This window comes from Salvia splendens, chromosome 4 (assembly GCF_004379255.2).
Source record: "Salvia splendens isolate huo1 chromosome 4, SspV2, whole genome shotgun sequence".
Classification (NCBI taxonomy): domain Eukaryota; kingdom Viridiplantae; phylum Streptophyta; class Magnoliopsida; order Lamiales; family Lamiaceae; genus Salvia; species Salvia splendens.
Window position 1 is genome coordinate 41,301,399 of NC_056035.1, and position 26,108 is coordinate 41,327,506.

A 26,108-nucleotide genomic window follows, 5' to 3' on the forward strand; every position below is an offset into this window, starting at 1 on the left:
CTGCCAATGCCGAACTAGCACAGCCCTTGGAATCCGAAGTAGAGCCGCCGGACTGCTGGAGCGGATTCGTAGATGGAGCTTCAAACAAGATGGGAAGTGGAGCTGGTATTTTACTTGTCGCTCCCGACGGACACGAGGTAACCTACTCACTTCGGTTCCTATTCCCCACTACTAATAATGAAGCCGAGTACGAAGCCCTCCTGGCCGGACTCCAGTTAGCGCAAAGTCTGCTCGTCAAATCTCTCAAAGTCCATTGTGATTCACAAGTCATAGTAAATCACATGTTGGGTACAAGTGAAGCTCGTGACGAGAGAATGAAGAAGTATTTGGACAAAGCGCAAAGCATCAGCCGAAGTTTCTCCTATTTTCGGATAATCCGCATTCCCAGAGCGGAAAATAGCCGAGCAGATACCTTAAGTAAGTTGGCCTCAGATCCGAGCTCAAAGGCGGAAGAATTAATGCATCGAAGCATTGATGAAGCCGAGGTACATTCAGTATCCAGCTCGCCGAACTGGATGACGCCGATCTTGCAGTATCTGGATCAAGGACAATTGCCCGAGGATAAGAGAGAAGCTCGGAAGATCACGTGCCGAGCACTTCGGTACGAACTTCATGAAGGAGTCCTCTTTAGAAAGTCTTACCTCCAGCCGTTATTGCGGTGCGTAGGACCAGAAGAGACGGACTACATCCTCAGAGAAGTTCATGAAGGATCGTGCGGTAGCCACATCGGAGCCAGAGCTTTAGCTAAAAAAGTTCTGAGATGGGGATATTATTGGCCAACCATGGTACAAGAGGCAGTGCAGCTCGTCAAGAAGTGTACGAAGTGCCAAATTCATGCAAATGTCCCAAGGATGCCGCAGACCGATCTATACACTATGCAAAGCCCTTGGCCTTTCATGCAATGGGGCATAGACATAGTGGGACCACTTCCTCAAGCTCCTCGGCAAATGAAATTCCTTATCGTTGCCGTGGACTACTTCACGAAGTGGGTGGAGGCTGAACCATTAGCTACGATAACGAGCTCAAAGGCATTGGACTTCGTCTGGAAGAACATAGTGTGCCGATTTGGCATACCCCACATCCTCATCTCGGATAATGGGACTCAGTTCACCGACAAGACGTTCAAGAATTGGTGCCAAGAGCTGAACATTCAACAGCGGTTCACTTCGGTCTCCCATCCCCAAGCAAACGGACAAACGGAAGTAACGAACCGGATTCTGGTGAAAGGGTTAAAAGCTCGGTTAGAACAAGCCAAAGGACAATGGGTAGAAAATCTCCCTCAAGTCCTATGGTCCTACCGAACTACACCCAAAACCTCCAACGGTGAAACTCCGTATAGTCTGGTGTACGGCACTGAAGCCGTAATTCCGGTGGAGATCGGCGTACCCAGTCCCCGAACTCTAAATTTCTCCTCAGAAATGAATGACGACGGACTGAGAGCAGAACTAGATCTCGCCGAAGAAAGAAGAGAATTGGCGTGCATAAAAGCAGCCAAGTATAAGGAGCAAGTAGCCCGGTATTATAACCAAAGGGTGAAAAAGCTTCAATTTCAAGTGGGAGATCTCGTCTTGAGAAACAACGAAGTAAGCCGAGCAGAAAAGCTGGGCAAACTCGAACCCACATGGGAGGGTCCATATCGGGTGTCAGAAGTCCTCGGCAAAGGGTCTTATAAATTGACTCACATGTCAGGAGAACAAGTACCCCGAACATGGCACGTCTCCAACCTCAAAAAGTTCCACTTGTAAGAGACAAAAGTCCGGTCAGTCCGTCTCGTGTCTAGTTCGGTCATAGGGGTATATGTTTTTATTTGTTTGTTTCTTACTTGTACCTTTTACTTGTCGTTTTTTAAAAAAAAGTTTAAAGTTTTTTTTCTTTCATCTTTTTCATTTTTTCTCTATGTGTTTTGTCTCTATGTGCTTGTCGTCTCTTACAAATGGTACCAAGGTATATCGTTCTTTAAAGACTGATCCCCTTTTTAGATCGATTATTAAAGACTATTGTGAGTCCAAGCTTCTAAGGAGGATACAAGACCACAATTCAGCTTAACAAGCAGTCCGTCTGAAACGAACTGCAACAAGCCAACGACTGTGAGTCCAAGCTTCCAAGGAGGATACAAGACCACAATTCAGCTTAACAAGCACTTCGTCTGAAACGAACTGCAATAAGCCAACGATTGTGAGTCCAAGCTTCTCAGGAAGATACAAGACCACAATTCGGCTTAAGAAATAAGCACTTCGTCTGAAACGAACTGCAATAAGGGAAAGTCCGATCCACGCGATAAACCTCGCCGAATTAGGACGACCAAGTTCGGTCAAAGAAGTTTACCTCATAAGACCGAGGACGACCATGTCTAGTCAAAGAGGTTTACTGCATAAGACCACTTCGGTTAACTGGGAAAGTCCGATCCACGCGATAAAACTCGCCGAATTAGGACAAGGGAAAGTTCGATCCCGGCGACAAAAATCGCCAAATTAGAACACAAACCAAGTCCGGTCAAAGAAGTTTCCTTCATAAGATCAAAGACGAGTCCGGTCAAAGAAGCTTACTTCAAAGTCCAAATACGAGTCCGATCAAAGAAGCTCACTTCATAAGACCGATGACGAGCACGATGAAATTGTTTCGCAGAGCTGTAAGTAAGCAGTGATAAAAGCGAAAGGAAAAAATTTCATTTATTAAATCTCGTTCGGCAGACAATTCAGCTCCCCTACGAGAAGGCATTACGCCATTACAAAGGACTATTCTACTGTCCTCGGTTGCTAAAGTTAAGCCACCTATCTGCAAAATCCTCTGGAAGCCGAGTTCGGTTGTTCCGAGCAGATGAAGAATAAGCAGGTCGACGAGATGCTATCCTCGACCCAACACCTCTTCCGCGAGCCCCAGAAGCTCTAACCCCTCGGCGATGAAGAGTCTCTGCAATAAGCATCTGCTGATCTTGCTCGCTCATAGTCACAACTCCTCGGCGAATTTCAGTCCGTCCCTGTCTTGACGATTCCGGTTGCTCCTGAGCCCGTTCTCGTCTTGACGTTTCCGGCTGTTCCGGAGTTCGTTGTTGACTTGGAGTAGGATTTTGAACAAGGGAACCAGAGGCTTGATCTGGAGTGCGAGCATCTGTTGGCGGGAAATGCCTAAGGAATCTCTCGATTGAGGGACGCCGGGAAAGAATGATGTCGTACCGAGAAGCCCAGCGCCGTAATGATTTCACAACTTGTTGGCAAGCCGAGCTCTCCAGCGCATTGTTCCTCCGGAGTACATGATATTCCTCCCACAGTTCGTCAACTCGACTCTGAACATCTGATATGGTCACTCCCCCGCGCACACGGATGTAATCCTCGTACGCAGTCCTCTCAGCAATGGTCGTATTCAGCTCGGCCTCCAGATCCTTCTTATCGGACTCTAAGTCCTTATTATCGGCCTCCAGCTTCACTAAACGAGCCAGAAGCTCGTCATTCTTCGTCTGATCGGCTATAGCTCTTTTCTCAGCTTCGTCTAAAGCCGAAGAGTACAGCCGTTTCCAGTGAAGTATCTCCATCTCCTTGAGTACAAAGCAGCTATATTAGTTCGGCAGCTGTACCGAGCAGATAGTAAAATACAACAGGAATAAAGGCGAGTACGAAAAGCTATACGAAGACAAGTGTAGAGAATTTTTCATTCACAAGGAAAATTTTTTACACTAGGAGGGCTTCAAGGCCATTTTACAAGGAAGAAACTAGACTAAGAGAAGGGAGACGAAATCATACTCCGCCAGCTTCGTCTCCGGCTCCTCGGTCTGGTTCAGCTTCTTTCTCCTGAGCTACCTCAGCCTCGGCCTCGCATCCTGCCGGCCTCGCCTCCGCCTCCTGATCGGCTTCCTTCTCCGGATGCCCGGCCCGCTCGACTTCGGCCTCCTGCTCCAGCGGCTCGGCCTCACCCTCTCCGTTGTAAGTCGAAGCGGGTGAAACGGGTCCCACGGAGGCAAAGATAGCCTCCAGGTTCTCGTCCCGATCAGCTCGACAACTCCGGACTCGGTCTGCAGAAAGCAGGACCGAGGATGAAGCGAGCTCCTCAAGGAGCGGCAGATTCTGAAGCCGAGCTGCTATCTCTCGGCTGTACAGAGGCAGCACGACGTCGGCCCCCTGCTCGCCCTTATCGGTAATTAGCCTTACCAGACTACCGACAAAGGCCGAGAACTGGCCGCTCAAAAAGAGTTTCTCCGTGTAAACACGGAGAGCCTCCCCCTGGGCAGCCACGGCGGCAGCCTCCTTCTGAGCCTCCCGGTGCTTCGTCTGCTCTTGCAGGATGATGAGCTGGTTTTTGGCTGACCGGGCTTCATCCTGAGCCGAGATCCTAGCAGCTCGGGCCCTCTCAAATTTGGCCTCAGCCTGTTCGGCCAGACTACGAGCAAGATGCAACTTCTTCTGCATCTCCTCGTAGTCGTGGGATGCTTTGGAGAGCTCCACGGAGACGAGCTTGGCTCTCTGAAGATGAACAAGGAAAAAACTCAACAGAATGGCCATCAAAAAATGTGGAAAAGAAGCCAAGTCAGAAAGCTTACCTCCACAAAATTCGTCGGCCATTGAAAAGGCTCAGGGAAGTGTTCCGGGATGTCTGCAACCACCTCGGAGATGACCAGGTCTTTCCCCGGCACTCTTGGGGACTCATGAAATTTCCCCTTCCCTTTAGCCGAACACGGCTCCGGCTCTTTCGGATCCGAAGAAGAGGTTTTTTGCCTCTTCGGATTCTTCTCGGCTTCAGACGCCGAGCGAGGGGCTCTCTGCCTCTCCGGCTCCACAAGCTCGGAGGACTTTCGGATAGCCTTATTCAGCAAGTTCACTGTAAAAAAAAAAAAAAAAAAAAAACAACAAAGTCAGATTTTCTTCGTTAAAGCAGTAGAGCATAAAGATAAAGAGAAATCCTCACCCTCGGCCTCTTCGTCCGAAGACGAGATGTCGAACACGACGTCGCCCTTGACGAGCTCAGACTCCGTGTATTGTTTCCTAACTATGGGAATCTTGTTGAGCTCGCCATCGAGCTCGTCCAACGGTTCAGGCCGAGGATGACGGATAACGGACTTCGGCCCTCTCCAGGGAAAACTAGGAGCCGCGGTCCTATCATAGTAGAAGAAGCGGTTTTGCCACTTCGGCCACTTCGTTTTACAAAAGGCCCTAAAGGGCTGTACAGGGATCAAGTAAAACCAAGACCCCTTCCTCTTAAATTGAAAGAATTTAAGGATCGCCTTCAAAGACAAATCCCTTCCTAACTTACGGAGTTCGGCAGCGAAGGCCGACAAGTGCCTCCAAGAGTTCGGAGTCACCTGGCCTAAAGGAAGCTGAAAAAAATCTAGTAAATCTATAAAGGCAGAAGGGAGGGGGAAACGAAGCCCGCATTCTAAGCAGGCCTCGTACACGGTGGCGTAACCCTCCGGCGGGGAGTCAGCCCTATGATCACCGTCAGGTACCACCGCCTTCCCCCCAGGAAAAAAGTATTTTTCGGGTAGGGATATCACAGTATCCTTACTCAAAATACTATGGAAATACTCTACGGTCTTCTCCCCGGACTCTTTCCGGCCAGAAGACCCCTTACCGCCTCTCCTACCGCTACCCGACTCCGAAGAAGAAGAAGAAGACATTTTTCTTACTTTTTGAAGGTGAAGAAAGTCTGAAGAAATTCTTGAAAGCGGAGAGAGAATTTTCGCAAAAAAGAGAGAGTGCAGAAGAAGCAGTCGCAAAAGTGCTTCAATGATGAAGAAAGGAGGTATTTATCAGATTCGGCGAAGATTTCAAAATCGTCGCACCGTTTCGAATCCCACCTTTTCAGGATTCAACGGCCGGATTTTACTGTCGCATTTAATGCAGTCACGTGCAAGGCACGTCCCCTGACATCAGCCTCCCCCTTGCCTTTATCCAGAATGCCGAAGTGACTCACTTCGCCGAAGTGATTCACTTCGCCCTTCGGGGGGGGGTAGTGATGGGGTGCGTACTAAACAAGCCCAACAGCAATGACGGCCCATCAGCCCAAAGCCCAAGGAAGAGTATGAGTTCGGCATTACCAAAGAGTTCGGCCTCAGCCTACAGCTCGGTAAAAGCCAACCAATCAAGCATTACCCTCAGGTCGGCATCAAGCTCTACTCTCAGATCGGCAACCAAAGCAGTTCGGTCTCAGTATTCGACCGAACAAGGAGTTAGTGGACCCATACAGGATTTCCACAACTTCCAACACACCCACTACCACGTGGTGTCAACTCAGGCCACGATCGTAGGCCATGACCTACGCTACATCCACGATCTTAGGCCATGACCTACACGACATCCACGACTTAGGGTGGTGATGCAAGCCACGATCTTAGTTCAATATATAAATAGAACTTAGATCTGATAGACAGAGGTTAAGCTCTCTAGAGATAAAATATCATATAGCAAGTCTGTGTTGTAAGCTGTAATCCCAGATCAAGCAATACAATCTTGCCCTCCCTTCTTCCCGTGGACGTAGATTTACTTCAGTAAATCGAACCACGTAAATTCATTGTGTCGTAGTCTTTATTCTCTACCAGCATCTACTAACATCAGAAATTCGCGGACTCATCACTAGACTAGTAAAAATGGCTAATATTTTTGTCCTGCTCATGTACTTCAGCCGAATCGACGATTTGCACAATTTGCATCTTAAAATTTTATAATATCATAGTATTAAGTCGTGTTGATTAATTGTACCTTATTTAGAGTACAAATTTTGCATAGTGGTCTAGATTATTATTTATATCAAACCTTGAAGGTTTGATTATACTTTATGGCAATTTTAATGACTGGAATATTAAGAATAAAAAGGTATGCTACATGATTTATATATATATATATATAATATATATATATGGTCATGTTAAAATACAAACTCTTTATAATACAAACTATACAAACTTTAATCCTACTCACTTAATACAATTAATCAACGGTTAATATAAGAGATTTTTCTAATGTCAACATTTTGTCATCGAAAAATCAGAATTTGGACACCCCCGTCGACAGAATTTGTACACTCCGTACATCCCCCGGTGACATAATTTGTACATTCCGTTGACATCGACCCCCGGTGACATAATTTGTACAGTCCGTTGACATCGACCCCTGTTGACATAATTTGTACACTCCGGTGACATAATTTGTACAGTCCGTTGACATAGTTTGTAGTTTGTATCAAAGATAGGGTGTTTGCATTTGATCTCATATATATATATATATATATATATATATATAGATAGATAGGGTCATGATCTATGGCAAACACCTCTTAACCATATAACTAGAGAACAAATAATAGCCACAAGATCAAGAAAATCAAGGGCTAGTATTAATACATGTAATTTTCTAATTTAAGGAGAAATTAGTTCTCTCAATCACAAATTTACTCCACAATAACAAGGCGGGGGGTATTATAGTAATTTTGTAAAAGCTTGATACCAAAATCAGGTTAGGTCGCCAAATTGATTTCATTTGAAAAACAACCGCAACCAAAATCCTCTCTGATTCTACCGGAGGAGAAGAGGAAGCTTCGCGAAGAGGAAATCGTGAGCTTATGCATCGAAATCCTCTCTGTCGGCACTGACACTACATCGACGGCGCTGCAATGGATCATGTCGAATTTAGTGAAGCACAGCGAAATTCAGGAGAAGTTGTACCAGGAGATGGTCGGCGTGGCGGAGGGCGACGTGGTGGAGGAGGAGGATCTGCAGAAGCTGCCGTATCTGAAGGCAGTGGTGCTGGAGGCGCTGCGGCGGCATCCAACGGGGCACTTTGTGTTGGCGCACAAGGTGAAGGAGGAGGTGGATCTGGACGGTTACCGAATCCCTAAGGACGCGTACGTGAATTTCATGGTGGCGGACATGAATTGGAGTTCAGGCCGGAGAGGTTCGTGGAGGCGTGCACGGGGGAAGGGTTTGACGTGACCGGAGAGTTTTCCCGGGATTTTCAGTGGCGTTGTTGCATTTGGAGTACTTGGTTGCGGATGATGAGGTGGATCTCACTGAGAAGCACGACTTTACTATCGTATTAATCATCACATGAAACGATTGGAGCAATTCAGTCATAAACAGGGATTATTGTTGTAAATACCACTGAATAGATTTTATAAATCATCAAAGGAAATCAGACACATCACATTTGTTCAGAAAAAACTTCACTCTTGTTCAGAAAACACTTCACTCTTGTTCACAAAACACTTCACTCTTGTTCTCAAAACACTTCACTCTTGTTCAGAAAACGCATCATTCTTGTTTACAAAAGACATCACTCTTGTTCAGAAAAGACTACACTCTTGTTCAGGAAAGACTTCACTATTCTTCAGAAAACACATCACTCTTGTTCACAAAAACACATCACTCTTGTTCACAAAAACACTTCACTCTTGCTCAGAAAACACTTCACTCTTGTTCAGATAATACATCACTATTATTCTGATTTCAGTTCACTCTTGTTCACAAAAACACATCACTCTTGTTCACAAAAACACTTCACTCTTGTTCATAAAACACTTCACTCTTGTTCAGAAAACACATCACTATTATTCTGATTTCAGTTCACTCTTGTTCACAAAAACACATCACTCTTGTTCACAAAAACACTTCACTCTTGTTCAGAAAACACTTCACTCTTGTTCATAAAACACTTCACTCTTGTTCAGAAAACACATCACTATTATTCTGATTTCAGTTCACTCTTGTTCACAATACACATCACTCTTGTTCACAAAATACTTCACTCTTATTCACAAAACACTTCACTCTTATTTGCAAAACAAATAAGACTTTCAATGTCGAATAGATTATCGGATAAATTTAGTCCTCGACCGATACCGAAATAAAATTGCCGTAATTATAAAGCTTATCCCAAATTTCAACCAATCAAGCCGCAATTACAGGGATGTTCCATTTGTAGCTTCCACTCTAGATCTGAAACAGATGGTAACAATATCACAAGTCTAAGAAGAAAATTGACTTAATTATAAAGCAAACAAATTGATCCATAGCAATCTTCCACTCTTTATCAATGGTATTAATCATCACATGAAACGATTGGAGCAATTCAGTCATAAACATGGATTATTGATGTAAATACCACTGAATAGATTTTATAATAATTAATAATCATCAAAGGAAATCTAAATGCTTCTAGATTCAGCTAAAATATTTGGCTTTTCTTCACTCTATTCAGATTTCCAACCGAATTCATCAACAAACCAGAAGGATCGACCTAATTTTGTGAATAAAGAATTTCAGAGAAAAAAACTTTCACAGAGAGAAAAGTGATAAAATTAGAAAATTGGTGTACCAATTTTCGTATGAAATCTCGAATTGGAAAGGATTGACGAATGGAGCTGGATTGCTCAATACGGTGACGTCTTTCAAGTTGACGGCGTTCATGGTTTATCGACGGCAAGTTGAGCTTCAATCCTCGCGAATTTGGGGAAGAGACACTGATACGGAGGATTAACTGAGCCGCGAACAGCCCAAACGGAGGATGCCTTCTGGGGAAGAACCGGCGCATATGCGGCGGCGGCGGAGAGGCCGGCCATGGCGGTGGCTGGAGGGTCATCATGTTGATGGAGTTCAGCAGAATCGCCTCTTATGAATTTGATAAAGAGATTTCCAAAAATACCCTTGGCCTATTTTATATTATGAAAATAAATAATATTTGTTCCATTAAGATGTGTGGCTGAGATTTGTTCTCTAGTTATACATTTAAGATTAGTTATATCTTGATCACTATCCTATATAGATATATATATATATATATGGGAGCGTTATTTTCCTATTCATCCCTTAGATCCTTTATTCTTCTTAATATGAGCCGTTAAATCTCATTCATCAACGGTCCAGATGATCTGCATTATTACACTATAATGGTGCATTATTAGTCGGTGTGCATTATTCAACTGAAAATCTGCATTATTACACTATAATGGTGCATTATTAGTCGGTGTGCATTATTCAACGGAAAATCTACATTATTAAATGACACGTGGCACTAATCTAACCGTCGGATGACAAAATCGTGGGGCTGAGATCAAGAAGGAAAAAGGAAAAAATATGCAAAAAGGAAATGAATACATCCCTATATATATAATATGCACTAATTTTTGTTTTCACTGACTTTTTTTTTTGAATTGATACAACTTATTATAATGAAATAAAACCTCAGTACATGAATGTAATCAGTTAAACTATTAAACTAACATTACCTCCTAACAAAATACAACAAATAGTTTATTTAATTTACTTCAAAAATATCCAGACAATGAATATTAGTATAGTTTTATTTTATCTGAAAATCCACTGGTACGTTGAAGGAATGTCACTGGGCAATGTTTGAGTTTAGAGCGCACATACTACGATGCTTTAACATAGATTTAATTATGTCGTGCTCAATCAAGCTTGGTTCATTTATTATCGACTGGAATTCAAATCCTCAAAACTTTATTTACTACGTACTTCATTGCTCTCGACCTTTTCATATTTAAATAACTAAAAGCAAATATACAGCACTAAATAACAATCTTGAAACTCATGATTGGTGTATATGGTGACATGGTGTTTCTGTTATCCAATACATATTTTTTAGTATTGATAGGTTTTAGTTATGTAGGATGCATTACTTATACTAGTACTAACTTATTTTGGTGTTTATATAAGTCTCCTTCACGTGCCATATATGCACCGAAGATAACAAGCACACAATTTATTTTGAATTCAAGTATGCACATATATGTTGCTATGATTTATTGAATTTTTTTAGTGTTTTTGTTATTACCTCAGGATCATTCGACGTCGCACGGGGGAACCATTTCACATTGGTTTTCAATGACAATAGTCTTTTTCGCAAATTTATACTACTCCTACTGTTATATTATTGTCTAATAGTATGTTAAAGACTAATGTACTTTGATTAAGTTTAGCCTTTAATTATTTAGGTTTGTTCTTTTTGTTAGTGGAATGAACTATTCGGCTAATCATAAGTTTAGAGTGTACTAGATTGTAACTCGCTAATTTATACTCTCTCTCCGTTTCACAGTAGTACAATTATTTCATTGTGTTTACTCGTTTTGGAAAAATGATAATAATAGTTAAAGTGAATAAATAGTAAAGTAAAAGAGAGAATAATGTACTTTTACATATATATATATATATATATATATTTAACTTTTTGTCTACTTTAACTATTTATTATTTTTTCAAAACAATTACAAAAAGTGAAATGACTCTACTAATGTGAGAAGAAGAGTGTACTTTACCACCATTTTAGGTCATTTAAAATTGGCATTGGTACTAAATCTGGCTCTATATATACAGTATGCTTAAAGTTATAGATTAAACTAAAAACCTGTGGTATAGTATTAGTTTTATTTGGACCTTGAAATTCTTTTTTTTTTTCTTTGGACCTTGAAGTTCACATATACTATAATTGTCTGAATTATTTACATAGTTTTTCAATTTCAATATAAATTGATGGATTCTTTTTGGAATAAACTTGGTTTCATTGTCTTTTTGTGTTTTTATTCATTGATTTGTTTACGTCAAAATTTATAAATCAAATCATAACGTGAAATTCTTTTTTTAGGTTATGGAAATATTATAAGGAAAGGTTGAGTATTTTCCTTTTTGAAATTAGATTTGGGAAAATAGTGCTAGGCCCTCCTCAAATAATGTGACGGGTAACAGGAAAATACTACTAGTATGAAGAAGGAAAATTAAATTTAAATAGGGAAATTATCAGAAATTATGGGAAAATGTGGGGTGAAAGGAAATGGGAATAATTAAATAATAAACGAATTTACTATGCATGGAAATAATTTATTAATACTAGAAGAATTAGTCTAGAGTTTATTGTGTATATATTAATATCGATCCTATGGAAATCAATCAATCCCCATTGTTCTAAACTATGGAAATCGATAGGTTGAATGATCTTCCACAAGAAATCATCATCGACATCCTCTCAAGACTCCCCTTTCAAACCATCATGATCTCCAAGTGTATTTGCAAGTCATGGCGCGATCTAGTGAAGTCCCCTTACTTTGTCTGGTTGCATTCTCATCATGCGGCCTTGACCTCTGCCCGCCTCCCTGCCTTTGAAGACCTCAAATTCTCAAGGGCTCACAGCCTCTTGGGGTTTATTGGTGGCAATGAAATTATACAAAAACCACCAAAAGGTTCGGTTCTCTACACTCACACTTTTCCGGAGCCTTATAAGCCATTTATACATAGCTCCGTTAATGGCTTGCTCTTCATGATTGACTTTGAATCCATGTCCAAACTATTCATATGCAACCCAATCACTCGAGAGTACGTCACCATCAAGATGGGTTGTGATTGTTATTCATACAGATATGCATTTGGGTTTGGAGTGAGCAAAAGTGGGCAGTACAAGCTTGTCAGGGTTTATGCTCGTCGTAATTTTCCCCTTACCTGTCAAGTATACAATCTAGGAATAGGGCAATGGAAAAGCATCACAATTGAGAGCGAATTGGTGTTCTGGTACCAAAAGGCATATGTGCCTCCTTTGGTGAATGGCAATCTTCACTGGCTTGTAATTGATCATGACAATGCGTTCCTATACCCCCGTAGAGTTTATTGCCTCGATCTTGAAACCGACCTATTTAAATCTTTTTCATGTCCTCGTAGTATTACTCTTCAAAATCTTGGTGAAGGCTTGAAGTATTCACTATCTGCTTTGAGGGGACGCCTGTGCTTCAGCAATGATGCAGATGATAATATGATGGAAATATGGTGTATGAAGAAATATGGAGATGACAAATCATGGACCAAGGATTATGTTATCAAGAGAGAACGATATAAGCTCAGACTTCCTGAAGTTCTTCATAATTATACCAGATATTATGTTCCTTATGATTTACATAAGGATATTTTGTCGAATGTAGAACGTCTTGATAGAATCTTAGAACGCCATGAAATGTTGTATCCCGTTAAAGCATTCAAAGATGGCGGGATCTTACTCGCCTTGCTTGAATCTGCTCGACTATTTTACTACTCGGGTACGACTAAAGTTATTCGAGAGATTAAGAAAGAGAGGAACCATGCTAGTTCCAACTTAGTTATTCATAGTCTGAATTTTGTTTCACTTAAATCCTTGGTGATGGAGAAAATGAGGGTTAAGTTGCTTTAATTAGGATTTTATTATGGTTATATAGTGTCTTGTTTGTTAGGATTTTATTTCATACTACAACTTTATATTGTTGTTTGTTAATTATTTCTCTTAATTATTAGTAGTATTTTATTTATGGTTTGATGGATATTTTTATGTTGGATTATTAGCACATGTACCAAAACATAGTACTAGAAAGGAAGAGAAATTAAGGTACTAACTGAACATGATCACTTCTTAGAGACGTTTCATACACATAAGCAAAATTGATTTTTCTTGTTACTTTTTCTAATTAACTGTATCTCAAAAATGAAAATAATGGATACATATTAAAAAACTGTGGCCAACGATGACTTTCAATTTCAAATTAACTCTTGTGTAAGTCTTTGAGAAAGTAACAAGTTAAAACACCAAGATATATAGTAGCTTAAAAAGCTCGATAAAAATCGAGGAAGTCTTTCACAAAATCTAAAGCCCAACAAATTAAAATTCAAACCAAAATATAAAGTCAAGAAGTAAAGTATCGAATAGCCAACTTGTATTAAAAAATGTGAGATGTCCATCATTAACCAAATGGAAGTATGGAGCAACCTTAAATCCAAGTTAAATCAACCAGAATGCTCAACAGCGAGAAAACCTTAACAAAATTACTGGAAAACTAAATCAAAGCCCAAATTAACACATACATGTAAGTATATAAATGATCAATGCATCATGTTGTTCTTGTTATTTTATGGGTGATGAGCAAAATAAGAAATGAACAATAGGGGTAGTATATTTTTTTAATCATAAACATTTTCGATCGGTCCTAGAAAAGTAGTAGTAGCAGTAGTAATTAAGTAAAACTAGTAGGGTGTCGTGCCACTGTATTATCAATTACATGATACAATAGGGGTAAGTAATGTTGATCCACAAGCATCATCAAGGTATACTAATACTAGTAAGGAATGAAAATAACATAATTAAAGAGGCTGAGAATAATCTGTGGTTTGAAAGTGGGACAATAAGGCAAGCCTCTCTTGTTGAAGGAGACGAGCCTTGTTCCTCAATTTCTCATTCTCTTTATATATGTTGATGTTCTCCATGTAAAGCCTTAAATTCTTCAACTCCATCTCATTTTCGTCCCAGCAGTGCAACATTCCTTATTTTAATCTCAACGTAAACTTATATTGTAGGAGTAGTAATTAATTAGCTTTCTATATCTATCAATATTCAATACGTGAACCCTCCTGCTTCCTCTAGGTTTCATCCACATGATTTTTTTCAACTACTAGCTACAACTTCTTGTGAGTTGGGTGTGTGATCTACCTTATTAATGCTTCTATATATATACACACATCTTGTGAGTTGGGAATTTATATCAATTTTAATTCAATGTGGAGGCTTTAAGATTGATGATGAGGGCTACTACTACAATTCAAGAATGGTGGTAATCATGATAATCGCTGTTCCATACGTAATCATGCATCAACAATAATAATTAAACAAAGCCTAAGCTGTAACAAACTAACAATTTTACTCCTACTCCTACCTTCTGTATTCTTTTTTTACCTTTTTAGATTATTTGTTGATTTTTCCCTTTTTTTTAATCTTATTTTTTTGTTTTTAATTTGCCTGGGTACCCTCGGCTTGTTGTAGATCATGGTTATTTTTTATTTCTCCAACAAATATCAAAGAACGTCTTCCACTATCGATCGTGAGCTTTTGATTAAGCTGATTGATCTCAAATAAATGGAGTAGCATTTTCCTTGATATATAAATAAAAGCATCGTCTACTGCATCAAGTTCATCCAGGTAATGGATACACACAAGACCATTTAAAATGGGCATTATTTATTTATTCATCCCTAACTCATCATAATTCGCTGGTGTGGATAATACTGGTTTGTAAAACAAATCAATTTCGCACGCAAGTTCAATTTAATTACCCAAATATTATCACTAACTGCAAGAATACAGCTTCGTGTGTAGTATTTTAGGTGTCGATCCACAGGGAAGGGAATGATTATTAAAACTCAACGCTAAACAAAGCATAAAAAGGTTCGATTTTTGGTTTTGATGATTAATGACACTAAGTTAACAAACTAACTACGCAAGGATTTTAAACACGAGAAGAACAGGTCACTCCAAGTTGCTCCTTAGACTCGAATCATTCTACACATTTATCACACACAAATTTGGGATTAACTTATCAACCTAATCGCTTGCACTGAACATGTTTGCGACGTATAATTCACAGTCAGCTGAACACTTGTTCCATGAATTAATTTTCGAAGGCATTCAACTCCTGCGGAAGCGCGGGAATCTAACATCATCTACTATACGAGCTTACCTAATCCACTATCAAATTATCCTCTGAACAATTTTAATTTGATAGCATAACAATTGATTAATCCATCCATGTCCATGTTAAAGAGACAATAAACAAGGATTAGATATCTATCACAAAAGATGCCTCTAGAGTAATAGAATTACGCATTAAACACAATCAATGATATCAAACATGAGTTCAAAAGTGTAGAAGCATTCTAACGAGTCTAATTCACAACTTGGAGCAACAAATGAGCCTAGCCTTGATACATGATAAATTCACTGATTAAAACCGTAGAAGGCATGCTCTTTCGGAGTAGAATTGGATGGTGGAGTCGAATCGTCGGAGTGTCGGGTAGATTTTCCTCCTTCTCTTCTCTTCTTCCTTCTTCTCCGTTCTGTCTTTTTTTCTCTGTAAAATTCGTCCCCTTTCTCCTCTTCTTTCCTCTAACTTATCCCCTCCTTTTCTGAAATAACTGCCATTTAGAAGTTACCCGGCAAATACGCCCGACCGGGCGAATTTAACGAAAGAAACGCCCGACCGGGCGAAAGGCTTCTAGGGGTATCGCGGTGAAACGCCCGACCGGGCGTTTTGTGTCGTCACTAATCGCCCGACCGGGCGAACTTTCTGGAATCCGTATGCGTAACGCCCGACCGGGCGTTTTGAAGCTCAGAATCGCCCGACCGGGCGTTCTCATGCTTTGCCCATTTCACCTGCGAACTTCCAGCTTTCACTCTCCTAAACTTCCCTACAAATACACTTTGATGAGTGACAAGTACATGGAAAGTGTGTAGTTTAGGGGGAAAAATATAAGAAATATGCTTCGCATCAAATACCCCCAAACTTAAGCTCTTGCTCGCCCCGAGCAAGATACATTTTCAGCACCAAGACTCAACCAAATCTAACCCGCAAAGATTTTCATCACAAAGAATCATATAGGGACGTGAGTGACAAAATTTAAACCCCCAACATTTCCAACCGAGATTTCCCACTCTCAAGAACAAGCACTCATCCCCCTAGAACTTCAAGTCAAGGTACACTTCAAAGTAAGTCCAAGCATATGATCAAACAACTCAAACCGTCATCATCAACTCATCAAACATTACTAATCACATAGACTCACGGATTTCAAATCGAACTTTTTCAACTCTACCAAGCTATTGACACAACATCCACAAGCATCAACGATAAGGTCCAAGGTCTTCGTTCAAGGTTGTAATGGGGCTAGGGACGAGGTAGGATAGTATGGATGGTGAGCTCAAAGGCTACACATTTGAGTGCCAAAATCTTCCCTCCTACAACATCCTTCCAAAGATCGAACAACACAAAATTACAACCAAACCCACACTCCCCCAAACTTGAGATCTATTCCAGACGAGATTACACAAACAAACATAGAAGCTCTATCTTTATTTCATCAACTTATTTTTTTTTTTTTTTTTTTTTTTGTAAAGACCTCGACTTTTGTGAATTTGGAGGTCGTCTTTTTCTTTTTCTTGTTTTTTTTTCTCTTAGAACTTCATTCTTTTCACCTTCTATCAAGTCTAGAAATGTCTACACTTTTGCAATACACCACCCAACACTCAACATTCAACCACCAAGCTCAAACTAGTATTTAGCACCCAAATAGTAGCAAGGTCTTTCGATGAGGCTAAAATTAGGCTTATTTCAGTGGCTAAGTGTTTGGCTAAGTGTTTACACAAAGAATAAGAAATTAAGCTCAAGGTGGCTTCTAGGGGATCATTTGATGGACTAGGCATGTGATCATTTGGCCATGGAGTTCATCCTAGTGCCTTGTCCTCCCATATCGTTAACACAAACGAACGCAAGCACTTCACTCGATAAAGCAAATCAATCCAAAATAATTTCCACAAGTCATGCGATTTTCATACTCTCCTCAACTTAAGAAATCGGATGTAATCACAACATGCTCTTTCAAATAGATTCATGCACCTATTCCATTCATCCTAGGCTTCAAAGTTCAAGTAAAATCAAATAAGATTTCCCAACCAGAAAGCCGAAGATCTAACATGCATCCGTCAACTACATAGATTCACAACATTTTTATTTCAAATCATTTCAAACACCCACAAACATGCACCAAACCATACAAACCCCCCCAAACTTGAATGCATCATTGTCCTCAATGCATGCAAAGACAACATAAAAAGTAAAGGGAAAGAAGACTCCCCCAAACTTGGCATGAAATACATAGTGCAGTCGGGTGGGCGGGTGGGTGTGAAAATCCTCAGCGGGATTGCTTCCTCCTAAGCTCCAACATACATCACATCTCCATGTTGCTCCTACAAAAAGAAACAAAACCTACAAAAAGAAACACTCAATTCAAAATAAATGTTGGAGGAAAGAATTGAGCAAACAAAACCTCCAACATATGAAACCAAAAGATAAAAGAAAGATAAAAACTTGGGTTGCCTCCCAATCAGCGCCTTTGTTTACAGTCGTTGGCTCGACCTTCTTCATCTTTGGTCTACACTTTCGGATTCTCTAGTGTGACCACCTCTTCTGTCTCCGTGCCACTTTCAACTCCAACATAGGCCTTCAAGCGTTGGCCATTCACCTTCCAAATGCTACCATTCTTCTGATCCCGAACATCCACAGCACCATAGGGGTATACCTTGTGCACCACATAGGGACCCCACCATCTTGACTTGAGCTTGCCCGGAAACAGTCTAAGCCGAGAGTTGTACAAAAGGACCAGTTGTCCCTCATGGAATTGACGAGGCTTAATGGCTGCATCATGTACCCTCTTAGCACGCTCTTTGTAGAGATCAACGCTCTCATATGCATGAAGCCTAAACTCATCCATCTCATTCATATCGCACATCCTCTTCTCGGCTGCAGCATCATAATCCAAATTAAGCTTTTGCAAAGCCCAAAAAGCTTTATGCTCAAGCTCTACCGGCAAATGGCAAGCCTTCCCAAATACCAATTTGTATGGTGAAGTTCCAATCGGGGTCTTATACGCCGTTCGATAGGCCCACAAAGCATCATCTAGCTTTTGAGCCCAATCCTTCCGAGACGGCCTTACAACTTTCTCAAGCACCCGCTTAATCTCACGATTGGAGACTTCAACTTGACCACTTGTTTGGGGATGATAAGGGGTAGCAACCTTGTGTTGGACACCATACTTTCCTAGGAGGTTTTCAAACAATTTGTTGCAAAAATGAGTTCCTCCATCACTGATAATGGCTCGTGGTGTCCCAAAGCGGTTAAAGATGTGATTCTTGATAAATTTCAACACCACTTTGGCATCATTGGTTGCCGAGGCCACTGCCTCTACCCACTTAGATACGTAGTCGACAGCAACGAGAATGTATTGCTGCCCATTAGACTTGGGAAACGGTCCCATGAAGTCTATTCCCCAAACATCGAAAAGTTCTACCTCGTGAATATTATTCATCGGCATTTCATTCCTCCACGAGATATTGCCGGCTCTTTGGCAACTGTCACATCGTTCTACATAGGCTTTTGCATCCTTGAAGATCGATGGCCAAAAGAATCCGGACTGAAGCACTTTAAAAGCAGTTCGTCGTGCTCCAAAGTGGCCGCCATACAACGAATCATGGCATGCAGACAAAATTTGAAGGTGCTCATGCTCTCCAACGCACCTTCGAATCACTCCATCACTACAAATCCGGAAGAGAAACGGATCTTCCCAAACATATGTGCGGGTGTCACTCAAAAACTTCTTCTTTTGGTTAGATGACAACCCTTCTGGTATAATGCCCGTGACAAGGTAGTTTGCCAAATTGGCAAACCACGGCACATATGTTTCCCGAGCCTCCACTTGCAACACTTGCTCGTCGGGAAATTTCTCATTTATCCTTTTCTTTCTTTCATCTTCCGTCTCTTCCAATCCCTCTAATCTAGACAGATGATCGGCTACCAAATTCTCGGTCCCCTTTTTGTCTTTGATTTCCACATCAAACTCTTGTAGTAAAAGGATCCACCTCACCAACCGAGGCTTTGCATCTTTCTTGTTCATCAAGTACTTGATAGCCGAATGATCCGTAAACACTACCACCTTCGTGCCAAGTAAGTAAGCACGAAACTTCTCAAAAGCATACACTACTGCTAGCATTTCCTTCTCTGTCGTGGTGTAATTCAGTTGAGCTTCGTTGAGTACTTTGCTAGCATAGTAGACAGCGTGTAGAACCTTGTCTCTCCTTTGGCCTAGAACGGCCCCCACAGCATAGTCCGAAGCATCACACATCAGCTCAAACGGCTTTGACCAGTCGGGTGTGATAATAATAGGAGCTTCGACTAGCTTTTTCTTCAGCAATTCAAATGCCTCAAGGCATTTCCCATCAAAGACGAACTTGGCATCCTTTTCAAGCAAGTTGCAAAGTGGCTTTGCAATCTTTGAAAAATCCTTTATAAAACGTCGGTAGAATCCCGCATGTCCAAGGAAACTACGGATGCCCTTCACATTCGTTGGGGGAGGTAACTTTGAGATCACATCAATCTTCGCCTTATCCATCTCCAACCCCAACTCTGACACCTTGTGTCCCAACACTATGCCTTCCTTGACCATGAACTGACACTTTTCCCAATTGAGCACGAGATTTGATTCTTCACATCTTTGTAGGACCCGTCTCAAGTTTTCTAAGCAAAAGTCAAATGAGGATCCAAAGACGGAGAAATCATCCATGAAGATCTCCATGATGTCTTCATTCATATCAGAAAAAATTGCCATCATGCAACGTTGGAATGTAGCCGGTGCATTACACAAACCAAAAGGCATCCGACGGAAGGCATAAGTTCCAATAGGACATGTGAATGTCGTCTTTTCTTGATCTTCCGGGGCAATTGCAATCTGATTGTACCCCGAATATCCATCTAGAAAGCAATAATGGGAATAACCCGCAATCCTATCGAGCAACTGATCCAGAAATGGCAACGGGAAGTGATCTTTTCTCGTCGCCGTATTCAACTTTCTATAATCCATGCAAACTCTCCATGAGTTCACCAATCGAGTTGCCAAAACCTCATTCTTCTCATTGACGGTCACGGTTATTCCCCCTTTCTTTGGTACACATTGTACCGGGCTAACCCACTCACTATCGGAAATGGGATAGATCATCCCATATTTCAGCAATTTCTTCACTTCTTTTTCAACCACTTCCTGCATAAGTGGGTTCAACCTCCTTTGTCTCTCTCTTACCGGCTTAGCTCCATCTTCCATCAAGATTTTATGCATGCATATTGCGGGGCTAATTCCTTTGATGTCGGCAATGGACCAACCTAGAGCTTTCTTGTGTGACTTCAGTAGCTCTATCAACTTCAATTCCTCTTCATCATTCAACATCGCCGATATCACAACCGGTAAAGATTCATCCTCACCAAGGAATGCGTATTTCAGATTTGTCGGGAGTGGCTTCAATTCTAGCTTTGGTGGTACTTCAATTGAGGGCTGCACATCCGCCACGAAAGTATCCACCACACATTCATTCTCTAGACTTGGTTGATCAATTTGAGCATCCTCACTTTCATCAAAATCAAAATCAACTTTAATTGTCGAACCAAAGTCTCTTTCCAAGCTCCCCTTATCATAAACGCTTCCTTCTATACTTGCCGAGCAACGCATCTTGTCAAAGATACACTTGTCGAGGACATCAACTCTAAAGCACGCTTTTGCATCACTAGGATGCTTCATCGCTTTCTCCACATTAATGGTCACTTGCTCACCATTAATTCTAAACGTGACCGAGTTGTCCTTTGCTCCTAGCAACACGTCCCCTGTGGCAAGAAACGGTCTGCCAAACAGAATTGGCACCTCTTTGTCCTCCGGCATATCCAATACTATGAAATCAACGGGGATGACGAACTTGTCTACCTTGACTAAGACATCCTCTACTATTCCAGTGGGCTTCACAATGGAATGATCAGCCAGTTGTAGAGCAATGTCGATGGGCTCCATTCTGTTCTCCAGTCCAATGGCACGTGCTGTTTTCAATGCCATCAGTGAGATCCCCGATCCTTGATCCAATAGACATTTGGTGAAAATTGTGTTGCCTATCTCACAAGGAATCACACAACTTCCCGGATCCCTCTTCTTCATGGGCATCATTCCCGAAATCAATTGTGAGCAATTCATGCTCAATGCCACTATTCCCTCGTCTTGAAGTTTCTCCTTGTTTGCCATCATGTCCTTAAAGAACTTGGAGAACTTGGGGAAATTAGTGAAGAGGTCCACCAACGATACATCCACATTCACTTTTCGAATCACGTTCATCATCCACTCGAAGCTTTTCTCCTTTGGAGCTCTCTTCTTCCTCTTCGGTGGATATGGTGGAGGAGGAATGTGATCAGGGAAGTTGAACTTGCTTTTCGGGTCTAATGCCGGACTTGTCATCAACTGTCCATTTGATCCCATCTCTACTTTCTGCTTTCCCTTCTTTTCTGCCAAAAACTTCTCACTTAACTCGGCTTCTACACCATTTTCCTTGCTGCCGGATGCAGCCTGTTCTTGACCATGTTGGGCACCCTGCACCAACGCGGGACTTCCCTTACATGCCTCGTCCGCCCCTGCGTGCGAGGAATGCAAGCCTAACATCTCATCCGCCCCTGCGTGTGAGATGCCGGAAGTACCTTGGCCGTCCATTGATGGTGTCGAATCCAACTCACGACCACTTCTCAAGACCACTGCATTACACTGTTCATTGCCTCTCGGATTAGGTACGGTATTGCTCGGGATGGTGTTAGGAATCCTCGTGTGTGATGCCGTGGCAAGCTGCCCTATCTGCGTCTCAAGATTCCTCATTGTCGCATCCATCTGCCCAAACTTTTCCACCGTCCTTTCCTTGAAATTTTCGTTCTCCTTTTGACTCTTAGTCATGAAAGAGAGAATCTGCCCCAACTGATCCTCGACGGTTGGCTTCTTCTCATAACCCGGCGGTTGAGTGTTGTTCCTCCATTGATTTCCCGAGTTGTTGCTAGGACCAGCCTGATTCCATCCCGTTTGTTGAGGTCTCCAATTTTGCTGATTGTTGTATTGGTTGCCTTGATTGAACCCTTGGCGATTGTTGCCAATATAGTTCACATCTTCCACAGGTGGTCCTTGAAGACTTGGGCACTGATCAGTATGATGCCCGCCTTGGCACAACCCACATCTCATCACCGTCACAGCTTGGGGTTGAGGAGTCAGTTGAAGAGATTTAACTGCCTTTGTCATCGACGACATTTGAGTGCTAATGTCCGCCAGTTGAGCCTCAATTGCGGTCACTCTTTCCGCATCCTTGGTAGCACCAAATGTATCTCCCGCTCTATCAGCCCCTCGCCTTGGATTGTGCCAATTCCGTTGATTGTTGGCCAGCCTTTGAAACAAAGCCCTCACCTCATCGTGAGTTAGATCATCTAGGTTCCCATTCGAACCTGCAGTCACCAATCCCGTGCCTTCACTGTTGAGTCCCTTGTAGAATTTCAAAAGGTCATGCCCCGGAGCTAGTCCGTGACTTGGGCATTTCCTTATCAATTCCGTGAATCTCTTCCATGCTTCCGCGAAGGACTCGTCATACTTTTGTCGGAAAGAGGTGATCTCCTCTCTCAACTTCTCAATCTTCATAGGAGAATTGTATTCCAAGAGGAACAACGTCTTCAACTCTTGGAACGTTGCTATGTTGTAGCCCGGGATAGAGTCATACCAAGCTCTTGCTTTCTCCCTCAGAGAGAATGGGAATAAGACCCTCTTGATTAGATTGTGTTCCACATTCGGGGGTCTGTGAGAGTTCGTCAACTCGTAGAAGGCATTGAGGTGGCTCACCGGGTCCTCATCATCCCGTCCATGGAAAAGATTCCCCCCATTCACCAAACTAATATAGTGAGGTGGAATGTTGATGTTGTTGTTCGCATAAGCAAACTCTCCGGGGTACTCAATTCCCGATCTCAGTGTATCGCCAAACCTCACAACAGGTGGTGGTATCTCATTGTTATCTGCCATCTCACTTTCTGATTCTGAATCTCTTTCTGTACTCGGCTCGCTGAACAAGTTGCCTCTGATTGGACTCGGATAGTCCGGGAAGATTTCAGTAGGCGATCCTCTAACTCTTCTTCTTTGATAACAGAGCAACCCAAACGGTGGTGTACCCTGTGATCGCGTGTGCATTCACTTTTTTATTTTTATTTTTTTAATACCTACACAACAGAAAATACACCAAGCACAAGCATAAAATATTTCCTAATTACCGAAAGCGAGACCTCTCGACAACTTCGGGGTAAGTCCTATAAAACGTGTGTGCTAGTGTGCAAACAAAACTACCTAAAACTAAACTAAGAGTTAGGTAAAAATTACCTAAAATAATACACTCCTTCGTCTTCAAGTCCGGACGTGGTAGATGGCTATCACACCGTAGAACACGAACAATGTACCTATAAAACTCAAAAAGAAAAATCAAACAAAATAAAAACAAACAAAAACTATAAGCTAAATAATCGATTGCCTTCCCCGGCAACGGCGCCAAAACTTGGTGTGGATAATACTGGTTTGTAAAACAAATCAATTTCGCACGCAAGTTCAATTTAATTACCCAAATATTATCACTAACTGCAAGAATACAGCTTCGTGTGTAGTATTTTAGGTGTCGATCCACAGGGAAGGGAATGATTATTAAAACTCAACGCTAAACAAAGCATAAAAAGGTTCGATTTTTGGTTTTGATGATTAATGACACTAAGTTAACAAACTAACTACGCAAGGATTTTAAACACGAGAAGAACAGGTCACTCCAAGTTGCTCCTTAGACTCGAATCATTCTACACATTTATCACACACAAATTTGGGATTAACTTATCAACCTAATCGCTTGCACTGAACATGTTTGCGACGTATAATTCACAGTCAGCTGAACACTTGTTCCATGAATTAATTTTCGAAGGCATTCAACTCCTGCGGAAGCGCGGGAATCTAACATCATCTACTATACGAGCTTACCTAATCCACTATCAAATTATCCTCTGAACAATTTTAATTTGATAGCATAACAATTGATTAATCCATCCATGTCCATGTTAAAGAGACAATAAACAAGGATTAGATATCTATCACAAAAGATGCCTCTAGAGTAATAGAATTACGCATTAAACACAATCAATGATATCAAACATGAGTTCAAAAGTGTAGAAGCATTCTAACGAGTCTAATTCACAACTTGGAGCAACAAATGAGCCTAGCCTTGATACATGATAAATTCACTGATTAAAACCGTAGAAGGCATGCTCTTTCGGAGTAGAATTGGATGGTGGAGTCGAATCGTCGGAGTGTCGGGTAGATTTTCCTCCTTCTCTTCTCTTCTTCCTTCTTCTCCGTTCTGTCTTTTTTCTCTGTAAAATTCGTCCCCTTTCTCCTCTTCTTTCCTCTAACTTATCCCCTCCTTTTCTGAAATAACTGCCATTTAGAAGTTACCCGGCAAATACGCCCGACCGGGCGAATTTAACGAAAGAAACGCCCGACCGGGCGAAAGGCTTCTAGGGGTATCGCGGTGAAACGCCCGACCGGGCGTTTTGTGTCGTCACTAATCGCCCGACCGGGCGAACTTTCTGGAATCCTTATGCGTAACGCCCGACCGGGCGTTTTGAAGCTCAGAATCGCCCGACCGGGCGTTCTCATGCTTTGCCCATTTCACCTGCGAACTTCCAGCTTTCACTCTCCTAAACTTCCCTACAAATACACTTTGATGAGTGACAAGTACATGGAAAGTGTGTAGTTTAGGGGGAAAAATATAAGAAATATGCTTCGCATCATTCGCCCTACGAATATTACCTTCACTATAGTGCCCCATTTCCATCCTCTCATCCAATTCCAAATACTAATTAGATAACCCATAAATCTTTCATTCTCCAACTCCCACTTGGGCTCGAAACATCTTTGCTTCTAATCTCCCAAATTGACCATCAGACAAACACACACAAAATGTTTAATTATTGTTATTTTTTGAGGCGTTATGATTGATGTTGGAAAATGTTTGATGCACCATGTGTACGTATGTACAAATTTACTCCAATCAACTTTGTTTTGTCATTTTCGTTATAGAGATTTTAGGGTTTTATTGGACCATTAGTTGTAGGCCAGTTTTCTGCAATTTTAATGTGTGGACTATTATGTTTGGAAAGATTTGGATATGAGCATCTAATTATTCACATTCTTGAAAAATAAGTGCCAACTCTTCAATCTTCACATCCACTCATAGTAACACAATTGTAATTATACATGTTAATTTATTTATATGGTGAGAGACAATGATTCATATAAATAACTTAAAACTAGTGTATAAAAAAGAGGGAAAAAAAATACATCTTCGTAACAAGATGTCAAATACTCATCTTAATTTCCGTCCTCGTTAAATTCGGTCTTTGGAGTTACCGCATTGAATCTCAACCCTTCGAGATGTATAGAGCTCACTTCCATTCTTAATTTACTGTCCATTACCAATTACATGGTCAGCGATGACTTTCTTTGTTATGTCGGATCTCATGAGTTATGATTTCTGGATTCACTATTGATATGATATTGCACTTTTTTTTTAGTACTATGGAAATATGTCATAATTATTGATTCAAGGATATATAAGCCTTAATTATATCTAGACGTGCCTGATGGAACCATAAGTTTCATATTCAATATAAAATCTAGTGTAATAATATTATAAGATATT

General features: G+C 41.3%; 1 protein-coding gene and 1 non-coding gene across 2 annotated transcripts; both read left to right on the plus strand.

The window, feature by feature from the left end:
- The first annotated feature begins 11,906 nt into the window (after positions 1-11,906).
- LOC121801152 (F-box protein At5g49610-like) lies at positions 11,907-13,148 on the plus strand. The gene has a single exon (XM_042200602.1). The coding sequence runs from the start codon at positions 11,907-11,909 to the stop codon at positions 13,146-13,148; it is 1,242 nt and encodes a 413-aa protein (XP_042056536.1).
- Positions 13,149-22,904: 9,756 nt separating this feature from the next.
- Positions 22,905-23,011, plus strand: LOC121801724. Its single transcript, XR_006050660.1, has one exon. It is a non-coding gene; the product is annotated as a small nucleolar RNA R71 (small nucleolar RNA).
- Positions 23,012-26,108: the final 3,097 nt, after the last annotated feature.